Here is a 12,231-nt window from a genome sequence, read left to right as displayed (position 1 = left end):
CAAGATAGCCAGAAAAGAGGATCTTGAATATTACAACCAAAAAGAAATGATAAATGTTTAGGTGATAGATATACTATTTTTATTAGATCATTATACAAAATATGCATGTATTGAAATAACAAACTGTACCTCATAAACATGAACAATAAAAAATAATAATAAATCCGAGTTGAGGGGTCAGGGACAAAAAGCATTTGGGGCACCTGCTCTAAGAATTTCCTGCAAGCCTGGCTCCTGAAAAAGCTTGTTATAAATCTAAACTAGCATCTGCTGAAATGAACTGCTGTGACTCTTAAGACTAGTTTTACCTACCACCGTCACTCACCAATCAGAACTTGTCATCTCCCAAAAACTTCACTACTGCTAGTGAGCTTTCTTCCAAAACAATATGTAGCATTTCTTTTCTAATGAAACTCCCAACACTTTCTTTGTTCTTCTGACACACCGGAGATCACCCCAGTCTACATGTATGTCCTGAATTGCAATTTTGTGATTCTCAAATAAAATGTTTTGTTTAGAGATTAATCCCTTAAACCAACCAACAACAACAACAAAAAAAAAAGATAAGAGAAAATAGAAATGAGGAAATTACAAAATAAATACAAAAAATTATTAGTACAGAAAGATAAGAATCTCTAGACTTGCAGTGCCAAATGAGGGTCAAGCGCAGGGATTATAAAAAGAGCCACACAGAGGCAAATCATAGTGAAATTTCACAATGCCAAGGATAAAGTGAAACCCTAAAAACCTGCAGAAAGAGAAAACAAAACTAAACTTAACAAACAAAAACAAGTCGGATGAAAAAAGGATTGGGATAGCAATGACATCAGACTTCTCAACAGCAACTCTGGGAGCCGAAAAGCACGGGAACAATGATTCCAATCTAGAATTTTCTCCCTAGCTAAACTATCAAAGAAATGTGTGTGTGTGTGTGTGTGTGTGTGTGTGTGTGTGTGTGTGTGTGTGTAATAAAAAACAAGCACACAAGAACACCCTCAAAAACACATGCAAGAAATAGGCAAATGATTTACTTCCAGACTGATCTTTCACAAAAGTGACAGAATAAAGTCAGGATAAAAGTGAAATAAAGTCCTAGAACTTGATCAGCCTGAAAGGATAGACCTTTATAAGGGGAAAAATGGAACTTGTGGATTATCTCTTGCCTCTGATTATTAAAAATAGTACTGAGAGACCATTAGAGGCACTGGGAAGAATTTGTGACAGGCACAGTAAAAATTAGCCAAATAAATAGGAATTGTGGCAACAAATTAACAAATCAGAAAAAAGTGTTTTATAGGAGAGGAAACACAATCGTAGTGTACAGCAGACTCAGTAATGTTCAACATTTGCATATGCCTTAGTCTGTCTTATGCTGCTATACAGATTACCTGAGACTAGGTAATTTATAATGAACACAAATTTATTGGCTCACAGTTCTGGAGGCTGGGAAGTCCAATATCAAATTGCTGGCATGTGGTGAGGGCCTTTTTGCTGTGTCGTTGCATGGCAGAAAACGAAAGGGTGAAAAGAGAGAGCGCCCGTGCCTAAAACCCCTTTTATGAAGGGATTAAACCTCATGGCCTAATCACCTCTTAAAATGGGAATTAAATGTCAACATGAGTTTTGGAGGGGACAGACATTCAAACCATAGCAGCATAGTTGGAATGATTTAAACACCAGATATTTATTTAATAAAAATTATGATAACTGTATTGGGAGGATTGGCAGAGAGAAAGCTTTGCTGGCCCAAAAGAGCTTCTTTTTATGTTAAGATCAAACATAATATCTAATACAATAAGAAATTAATAGATAACTTTTAAAGTGCATAAAACAGAAAACAGCAGCATGAACACAGTAATTAGAAATATAAAGACGCTTATTTTAAAAGAAATACCAGTGGTGTTGTCTTTGGGGAGTAATTCTGGATATAGAAGAGAGACTTCTGCTTTTTTTAGTTATGAGCATCTTAGTTTTCACTTATTTAATTACAGATATTTGATAAAAATAAATTGTTGAGCAAGCCTGCACAGATGCTGAAACTAGACCCATACATCTCACCATACACCAAAATTAATTCAAAATGGATTAAAGGCTTAAATATAAGACCTGAAACTATAAAACTCCTAGAAGAAAACATAGGGGAAACACTCAGGATGTAAGACTGGGCAAAGACTTTATGAATAAGACCCCAGGCAAACAAAGGCAAACAAAGCACAGGCAACAAAAGGAAAAACAAATGGCATTATAACAAACTAAAAAGCTTCTGTACAGCAAAGGAAACAATCAACAGAGTGAAAAGACGACCTACAGAATGGGAGAAAATATTTGCAAACTATACATACAACAAGAGATTTATTAATATAAGGAACTCAAAACAACAGTAAAATCTGATTAAAAATGGGCAAAGGAGCTGAATAGACATTTCTCAAAACAAGCCATATAAATGGCCAACAACTATATGAAAAAATGCTCAACATCACTAATCATCGGGGAAATGCAAATCAAAACCACACTGAGATATCATCTCACCCCAGTTAGACTGGCTATTATCAAAAAGACAGAATAACAAATGCTGGTGAGGATGCAGAGAAAAGGGAACCCTCCTACACTGTTGGTGGAACTGTAAATTGGTGCAGCCATTGTGCAAAACGGTATGGGGTTTCTCAACCAACTACAGATAAAACTACCATATGAACTACCATAGTAGTCCCACTACTGGGTATATATCCAAAGAAATGGAAATCATCATGTTGAAGAGATACCTGCACTCCCATGTTTACCGCAGCTCTATTTACAATAGCCAAGATATGGAACCAACATAAATGTCCATCAGTGGACTACTGGATAAGGAAAATGTGGTATATATACACAATTGAATACTACTCTGCCATAAAAAAGAATGAAATTCTGACATTTGTAGCAACATGGATGAACTTAGAGAAAATTATGTTAAGTGAAACAAACCAGGCACAGAAAGAGAAATACCATATGCTTTGCTCATAAGTAAGAGCTAAAAAAAAAATAAATAATAATAATAATAAGGAAAGAAAGAAACAACAATCACAATAATGTTTCGAACTTTCAGAAGGAAAGAACAGGGCTGTAGTTAGTAAGGTGGGAAACGGGGAGGGGGAAGAGAGCTCACAAGAAATTGGTTAATAGACACAAAGAATGATTACTTTCTGTAATGGTGAACATGCTGATTATCCTAATTTGATCATCATACATTGTACACAGTTATTGATATTCAACACTGTACCCCACAAATATGTTTAATCTATTATTTTTCAATAAAAAAAAGAAATTTAAAAGAATTTAGCAATATTAGAATTCTTTGCAAATTATATTTTGATTTTGTGTTTGGTGTGTTTTGGAAATCATAGCCATAAGAAACATAATTATTTACTCCTTCTGAGTTTGTTTTGAAATTTGTATTCATTGGGAAAGTTTTGCTAGAAATCTTACAGGAAGTCTGGGGATAAAATTCATAATATGATTTTTATGGGGATTAATTTCATGATTGGGTATTTTGTAGATCCATAAAGTACTGGTTTCTACAAACAGGCTGTTTCATGTGGATTGACCTTTAGTGTGAGAACCTGTGAGTCTTTTCTCTTCTGGATGAGATTAAAGAGCTATAGTTCTTATAAAAAACAAGAAAAAGAGAATGGAGTCCCATCTTGAATAGTGAAAGAAATCATATTGTAATAACTGATTTGAAAGTTGCAAACATTTCAGAAGTTAAGAAAAGATTCAGAAATTTCAGCTATACTGAAAAACCAGTTAGTTTTGAAAGAAAGCATTTCAATTTTTCAGTAGAAATAAAGACACCGAGTGAATAGGTGTGATATGAAAGAAAAAGCTTTGAACTTGAAGTCAAGGTCCAGATTTGAACCTCGGTTCTGCCTCTTTTGGTGTTGTGACATTGTGGCGATATTTAACCTTTCTCAGCATCAGTTTTCCTATCTATAAAATAGGGATAAAAATACGAAGTTTAAAAGACCATTGTAAGGACCATTTAAGATTATGTGTATAAAAGCTCTTTACTGCACAGCTTTGACAGCATTATATAAATGTAAAAAGTCATTATTAAAATAAATCAAATTTTGTCTTAATTTCTTTTAGCACCAGTTTCCTGGTATAAAAAGAACAATCCTCAGTGTTGGAGAGAAAACAAAACTTTCAAATGAGCTGTGGGAAATAGGTTTAGAGTAGACAGAAAGTGTTTCTATTTCACGCTGTCAGCTATTATCAAATAGGAAACCAAACAGGGTGAGGAAGGACACAAAAGCGCATATGCCTGTGTTTCGTGCCTGTGCTGAACCTTCATTCATACAGTAAACTTATAACTATAGCTTAAGTGAGGCTTAAAAAAGTCAATTTTGTAAAATGCAGGATTTTGCTATGGAGAGGTCAATCAAATTGGGGCAGGATGGGAGCCTATCGTCTCTTATATTTCAATTCTCATTATTAAGGGCTTTTATTGTACTTCACCGAGTCAATACTTACTCTCTGAATTTTGGTAGAAAGTGAATTATTTCTTTCCCTTAATTCTTATATGGTGCCCAGAAATTTGTGAACTTTGCAAAATGCCTACTAATGTTATTGCTAATTCAGTAAATATTTTTCAAACATGATGTTGTTTAGTTATCAAATTCTGCTTTGCATCTTGAACTAGTAACATATACTCTGCTAACCTACAATTAGCAATTAGTTTGACAGGTTTTTTTGTTGTTGTTCATTTTTTTAGATCTTATGGACTCCTGGTAATGTATCTACCTGAGTCTAGATCAAGGCCCTTATATCTCTGAACCAAACAGCCTCATAAACTAAATAATTGCAAAGTGAACTCGGTCTTTCCATGACACATAAAATGATTATCAATTTGATTCTTTTTTTTGTGAGAAATTATTTATCTTTTAGACAGTGTGTGGTAAATCTCTGTCTCACAGCAAATTAATGAGCTGCTCAAAGCCTGCATCACGGTTTCATTTATTTATGGTCTTTTCGGGTGTTGTCTGGCAGTGCAGTCCTCTGAATGGAGTGAGGGTTATAACACTTACTCAAAGATGCATCGGCTGCTAAGGCAACTAGTTTGGAGGGGAAAAAAAGCATTGCATGCTCATTCAAACTGGCAAAAAGCAGCCATATAACAGCTTTTTCCCCTGCAAAAAGTTTAAATGCTATTAAATAGAGTGTTTAGAAAGATTCAGTTTCACTATTTATAAGCATTGAGCCTGAGAGAGAAAGAAATCTTTGAGAAGATATATTGAAACATGAAATACTGACTCACAAGATAAGCTTTCTCTATCACTATTGATTAGTATTTAAAAATGTAAATGTTAGATTGTGGGGCTGAAAGGATTTTGGATCAAAATATCACATTCTTTATGTTGCTGTTTAATTAAAGAAGTTATTCCTGAAGAACTTACTTTTCCTGGTGACACTAAGTATGTAATGTTCATGCATCAACCTTGAGACTCATTCAATAATAATTGCATGTACTGCCTTTTTCCACACAATATTCTTATGAATATTAATTCATTCATAAGGTATTCATTCATAAGCTATATAAGGTAGCTACAGAGAAGGTAAGTGACTTATTTAAAGTCACACCATTAATAACATGAGGTACCTGACTTCAACAGTGTAGCTCCAGAGTTGTCTGTCATGCTAGGTGTGTCACCTAGCTTTTTGATTTTATTTTCTCTTGCTAACTTTTGTGTTCCTGAATCACCATGGCAGACTGCTCTGACGATTCAGTTGAAGGTTATATAGATTACACACAGGTGGATTTACCTAGAAACATTCTGTTTTGATAGAGAATCATTATCTTTACATATTTACGGTCAGCAAAGTTTAGTGTTTGTGTAGGAAACAATTTTGCAGATAGCTAGTAGATTATAGTGAGTCGATTTTGGGCAATGGATTTGCATTTATTATTTTATTGCTTCATGAAGAACATTTGTCTAATAATTGAAAGGCTGTTTTTACTGATTAAATCTGAAAGATGTACAGGAAGTTTGAGATCATGATCATTCTCTACAGATAAAGTAGGGATAAAACTAGCAACTTCAAATCCTGCTCATTTAAGCACTTTGCATTGTATTTGAGAATGCTTTAAAAATCAAGTACGTCTTTTTAGTTGAGAAACATATCTTATGAAATTACAGATACTCTGCTAATGTTCTGTTTTGCTTAGATGAATAATGTGACAACAGACTATTGTCTTGACATCATAAAGAAGTTTGAAGTTTCAGAAGAAAATAAGGTGAAAAATGTTCTTGGCATAGAAGGTAATATAACTGATATTCTTGATTTCTCATGTCTTGATTCAGTCTGCTAAGTTAAATTTTAACTAAATTTTTAGGAAAAGAATTCGGAGATATTCATAGAGTTACAGGTAATTCAAATAAAACCCACAGCACAAACATATTTTCATACAAAGCAGATGCCATGATGTTGCTATTTCTCTTTTTTTTTTTTTTTTAAAGATGACCGGTAAGGGGATCTTAACCCTTGACTTGGTGTTGTGAGCACCACACTCAGCCAGTGAGCTAACCGGCCATCCGTATATGGGATCCGAACCCGGGGCCTTGGTGTTATCAGCACCGTACTCTCCCGAGTGAGCCACGGGCCGGCCCGCTATTTCTCTTATTTTTGCAAAGCCCGTGAGCATTTTCCATTTCAGGCAAGTCTATTTGATATCGGTGTGTGTGATGGATGCCAAGAAATATTCGGATTTTTCTCAAGTGACTTATTTTTGGAAATAGCCTCATCCTGATAATTTCATGAAGGGAAATTAGGTCCTAAAATAAATGATCTATGAAACTAGTGACTTGAAAGTAAACAGACTTCTTTAAAAATGTTAGCAACTCACTTGTTTTTCCTAATTGGTAGCATTGGAGAGGCTGTTGGAACCACATTAGTACAACTCCCTCATTTAATTGTTGAGGGAAGTGATACTCAAAGAAATTAATTAACCCACAGTTACACACTCAGAATCCAGCTCCTAGGATGTTATACATAAATAATATGGTGTAAATGTAGCCATGTGTATTTATAAATTACATTCATTTAAAATATGTAGAGAAATAAATTGCAGGCTGCCACCCAAGAGGAGAATCTCCCAGGCAGAACAAATAATCTAATGAAAGGCCACTGGGGAGCCCAGCCACCCCCAAGGGTATCCAAAGCTGTGGTTTATCTTACCAGTTCTGATTGTTGGACTCCCATTTTCCCCTGCTCCCAGGATCAGTGTGGTTTTAATACTCTGTATTTATTTCCCGGGGTGGGGGGTAATTAAAATGAAGAGGAACAATTTAAAATCTTATATTATTAAAAACCATTTAACAACAACCAAAGATGATCAACTAACTTGGGCCTTTTCTGTACTAGGAAATTCATATTTTCCTTGGTAGGGCCCCAAAAGGTGGAATTAAACATGGTTTCTAAGTTATGGCCATAAAGATGGGCATGAAGAAGTTTTTAAGTCTCAGAGGATATTTACAGATATAATTTTACCAAATAATTCTTGAAGACTTGAAACAGTTTACCCTAATAATCCAGTCTATTTAGGTTCTTGTGAATCATTCACGTATTTATTCATATGTAATAAGTGCTGCTTAAACTCAGGCATTGTGTTTCCCAAGACTGTAGAAAACCCTATCAGTTTTTAAGCACTATTTCAAAGTTATAAAATGTGCCAGCCACTAGCAGTATTTTCCCAAACCAATTTCATAGTCAAAAAATCACACCCTGAATTTAGGCAATACATAACTTTTCATGTGTCACCGTAAATATGGCATTGACTGTATCGTTTTTCAGATCAGCTTAAAAACTTATCAACTGCGGGTTGATCAGGGTACCACTTAGTAAATACGGTTTTGACACTGCATAGTCATAGTTCGAGTTGAGTAGTTACTAAATTGCTTCTCAGTGAGCTCCTTCCTGCACCCAATCAAAAGTCTTAAAAAGTCAATTTATTTTTCTCTAGATTATATTTAAAAGACTACTCCCCAAAGTCATATTTCAGCTTTTTGACACCATTTGACCTCAAGCAAATCTCTCATTGCCCCAGTTTTCCCCACAAAGGCTGTCCTGATGGTAAATAAGATAATCACTATGAACATTCTTTGATCTTTTTTGTCCCTGTTAGCATTGTTAAGTACATTTGCTTTGAAAGCTACAGCACTTCACTCTCTCTTTTCCCAAAGGCTTTACAAGCTTTATGCGCAGTCCTGCTTGTGACATATTTAACCCATTGCACCATGAAGTGTACCAAGACATGGAGCAGCCTCTCTGCAACTACTACATTGCTTCTTCTCACAATACGTACCTGACTGGGGACCAGCTCCTTTCTCAGTCCAAAGTGGATATGTATGCACGGGTGCTGCAAGAGGGCTGTCGCTGTGTGGAAGGTATGTACACTGTCTCTGGGCTCTGGGGTGTGCTGGTGGATATGTCCTTCAATCAGTCAAGTCTAGCGTAAATGATGGAGACCTAAAAAATGCACTCACACTAATTAGAGCTATTTTTCTGCTCATGGTAAAGTCATTCTAAATTTATAATCCTCTCTGGCTCCTCCCTATTATTCAGTCAAGAGGGAGAGAGAGACATACTAGCAGTTGGGAAGCATACCTTAGCTGCTGAAAAATTGTGATGAAAATTAATGTTTTTCTAGAATATTTTTTTGATTAACAATGGCAAAAATAGTTCAGGAAAGCTACCTGTTTTCAAGATTCTTCATGGTCTGTCAATCAGCCAACACTTACTAAACTTCTAGTGGGTTCTAGGTGGTGAGGACACAGATATAAGACATGGTTTGTATCTTCGAGGAGCTCACAGTCTTGCAGGAAGGATGACATTCAAGACAACAGTACAATATGGGAATTCCACGAGTCAAGTCATGTGTATGGTGTAGAAGTGTGGTGCAGAGAGCAAAGCCTCAGGTAGATGTGCTGAGAAGGCAGGCTGGGAGGGCAGCCTGGGGTCAGCCAGAAAGGGTTTTGAGTATGGGGTGAGGAATTTCAATTTTCGTTTTTGGTAATGAGGGGCCAGCAAAGAGTTTTAATACCTATAGTGATATCATCAGACTTGCAGTTTATTCTTATTCTTGTTTTTTGGCAGCTGGCTGGTACGGGGATCTGAACCATTGACCTTGGTGTTACAAGGCTGTGCTCTAACCAACTGAGCTAACCAGTCCAGCCGTAGAGTTGCCATTTCGAAATATCATTTGGGCAACAGTGTGGGAGGTGAATTTGGTGGGAGGATGGGGTGTTTATGGAAGAAGAGGGAGGAGAAATGAGCCAGCAGAATGGTGGGAAGGATGTCGCGGTGATTTAAAGGAAGGATTGTATAGTCGTGGACTAAGTGGCAAAGAGGGATGCTTAAAAGGATATTAAAGAGGTAAACTTAATAGGACCTGGTGTGAAGTCAGGGGTGAAAGGAGTGAGGGAGAGCTGGAGTGGACGACGGTTCCACCACTCACTACAGGCGATGTGAGAGGAGGAGCGAGAGCGAGTTAAGGGTTCCATCTGCAGACGTCATCTTGACTTTGCAATGTTTAAGTGGACATCTTTATCAGTCATTTGGATAGCAATATTTGAACTTAATGGAAGGGTCGAAGCAAGGTAAATAAAATAATTCTGAGCTTCTTAGGTAGTAGTTAAAAATCATGGGAGTATGCAAAGTCACTCACTCACAGACAGGAGTGGAAAAGAGAAAGGGGCCTGAGGACTTCAGTGATCCCACGTTTAGAAGGTAGGAAGGGCAAGGAGGAGCAGCAGGACAACTGAGAACACGTGGTCACTGGGACCTAAAGGATGAAAATACCAGAAAGGAATGGCCAAAAATGAAACATGGAACAGAAGAGTGAAATACAGACTAAGTATCCAATCTTGTTGTATTTGATAGCTGGAAGATTATTGGGGACCTTTGCTGTGTGGTTTTGGTTAGTGAGAAGGAAACAGCTATGAGTCGGTGACTGGGCATTTTTCTGTGTGAGAAGACTTGATGGGGAGGAGGGGCGGCTTTGAGACTTGGAAGAAGGGAAATAATGCAGGTTTGTTTTTAGGTGGTATGAAGGGTCAAGAGGTCTTGAAAGGGTTCGTGCCTGAAAGACCCTGTTTTCTCAGGGAGGTAGGAGAGCGCATCACCCACTAAGGGTTAAGTGGGTGGAGGTTGGCTAGGAAAGGTCAGCAAACTTTTGAAAAAGTCACCAGGGAATGGGAAAGGAGTTGACAACATACGTCAGGGAAGGCCCAGCTAATTTCAAACATAGTCTTCAGTGATACAAAATCTGCGTGTTTAGACTCCCCCCCGTCCCTATCCCTAGCAGTACTCATCTGCTTAGGTATAGGAGCAGTGAAGACAGATTACGGATCCAAGGCTCCGGATTTCTGGGTTGTCGAAAACATCTTCAAGGTGTTGATGAGAGTTCTCATAAGCAAATGACAGGGGCTCTGTGGGTCTAGGAAAGAAAGTGGAGTGAACGGGAGGCCACAAGATGAGTTTAAGAGACTAGAAGACTTAAAAGAAAGAAAAATGTAGAATGTCTTATCACACATACAAAAAACAAGAACAGAGAGCTGTCATCACATGGGAATGCAGTTGATGACAATATGCAGAGCGTGTCATGGGTGAGCCTATTGAAACAGTGAAGTGAGGAATTGCTAGCCTTGAGGAGGTCAAGGCTAAGGGACTGAGTAGACTTCCACATGGACTTTTAACTCACAAAGGATGCTGACAGAGGTAGGGTGGAGATTAAAAACTATAAAGCAGATGCTTGGGTAAAAAAAGAATGCTGTAGAAAAGGCACTTGGAAGATGCCAGAAAGGTAGAGTTGAATAAAGTGAGCTTTTAAAAAGAAAGGATTTTTTTTATGAGTGTAAAAGAGCAATTGTTTAAAAGCAGCAATAAGGGTCTAGGGAATGTCTTCTGGTGCTGTGATTTATACAAAAGGGCATCTGTGGGGAAAGGAAGTAGTGTCCTCCATGGTAATGTGGTTGTTAACCAAGATAAGGCTGAGGGAGAATTCCAAAAAGAGTCTGAAGGTAGCAGGAAGTTTGTTTATGGTGGAATGAAGAGGCCATGGAGCACAGGGGGACTGCTTTTTGGAGGGGGTGTACTGGGAGTCAGCGGTGGGATACCTGGTCATCTGAGGGTTGGTGGGATAATGCAGGGAGACGAATAAAGTGGCAGGTGCTGAGATAGGACTGGATAACTGGATGGGCCTCTCTGGCGGACAGTTTCTGACTCAAATTTTCTGCTATAAACATGACAGTAATCTTATTCAGGTAAATCAAGATGTTTAAAAAATAGGCGGGCCATTAAAGCTATCTGCATGTAAAAACCATGAGGACCTCTAAAAAATGAGCGCTCTGAAAATTTTCGTTTCAAGATAGTGTCTTTGTGGTAGCTGCAGAGAATGTATTCTGACAATAGTGAATGTATACTGACAATTAAATAGCTTAAGCAACTGAACACTGGAGATGCTTATGAAGTAATAACATGATGAAAAATCTTTCAAGCAATACAGGGTCCTGAGGTGACATTTTGCTGTCGGCCATCATTCAGCCCTTCCTTCACTGAGCACTTAACAAGGTTTGCCTGCCTGATGTGTGCAGAGATGCCCAGGCAGCCAGCCTCACTGGATTCTCACTGAGGATTGCCTGCCATTTTATCTATTTTTTTATTTGTTTGGCAGCTGGCCAGTAAGGGGATCCAAACACTTGACCTTGGTGTTACAACACTGCGCTCTGACTAACTGAGCTGACCAGCCAGCCCTGCCTATCATTTTAAATGGTGACCTTTTTTTGGAGGCCAAGTATGGAAAATGACTTTTAGTGACTCCATGAAGTGATCATCAACTCTAGGCAGTTTTGCAATTTTCTACTTCTGTCTCTCCTGCTCTATTTTTTTTTTTTTTTTTTCTGCCTTTCAGGTCCTTCATATGCCCATTCTTCTCTTTTTTGGTTTACCTGATCAAAATCAGTGTCTAGACAAGCCTAACCATATTCCTATGATCAACTCCTTGTACTTCTGATCAAAACTTCTAATCCTCCAGCTTTCTTTGGAGCATTAAGAAGGAAAGTATTCTGTGTAAGACAGTTTACAATAAGATCAATGATTTTTGATTTTAGCTTTTTCAGTAGTCTTTTAATTCTAAAATGGGAGTTTTTGGAAATTGTGTGCAGTAGATGACATTGAACAAGGGCTTTCTCTTGTACC

At 37.5% G+C, this 12,231-nt stretch overlaps 1 protein-coding gene across 2 annotated transcripts in view; it reads left to right on the top strand.

The window, feature by feature from the left end:
* PLCH1 (phospholipase C eta 1) overlaps positions 1–12,231 on the top strand; it is a 178,994-nt gene that overhangs the window by 110,458 nt on the left and 56,305 nt on the right. For both annotated transcript variants that reach the window (XM_063103732.1, XM_063103722.1), the window contains exons 6-7: positions 6,203–6,296; positions 8,217–8,420. In XM_063103732.1, coding sequence (XP_062959802.1) covers positions 6,203–6,296; positions 8,217–8,420 — 298 coding nt within the window. The remainder of the gene's footprint in view (positions 1–6,202; positions 6,297–8,216; positions 8,421–12,231) is intronic.

This window comes from Cynocephalus volans, chromosome 1 (genome assembly GCF_027409185.1).
Source record: "Cynocephalus volans isolate mCynVol1 chromosome 1, mCynVol1.pri, whole genome shotgun sequence".
NCBI classification, from domain to species: Eukaryota; Metazoa; Chordata; class Mammalia; order Dermoptera; family Cynocephalidae; genus Cynocephalus; species Cynocephalus volans.
The sequence above is the reverse complement of the archived record's forward strand: the minus strand, read 5'-3'. Positions and strand labels throughout refer to the sequence as shown.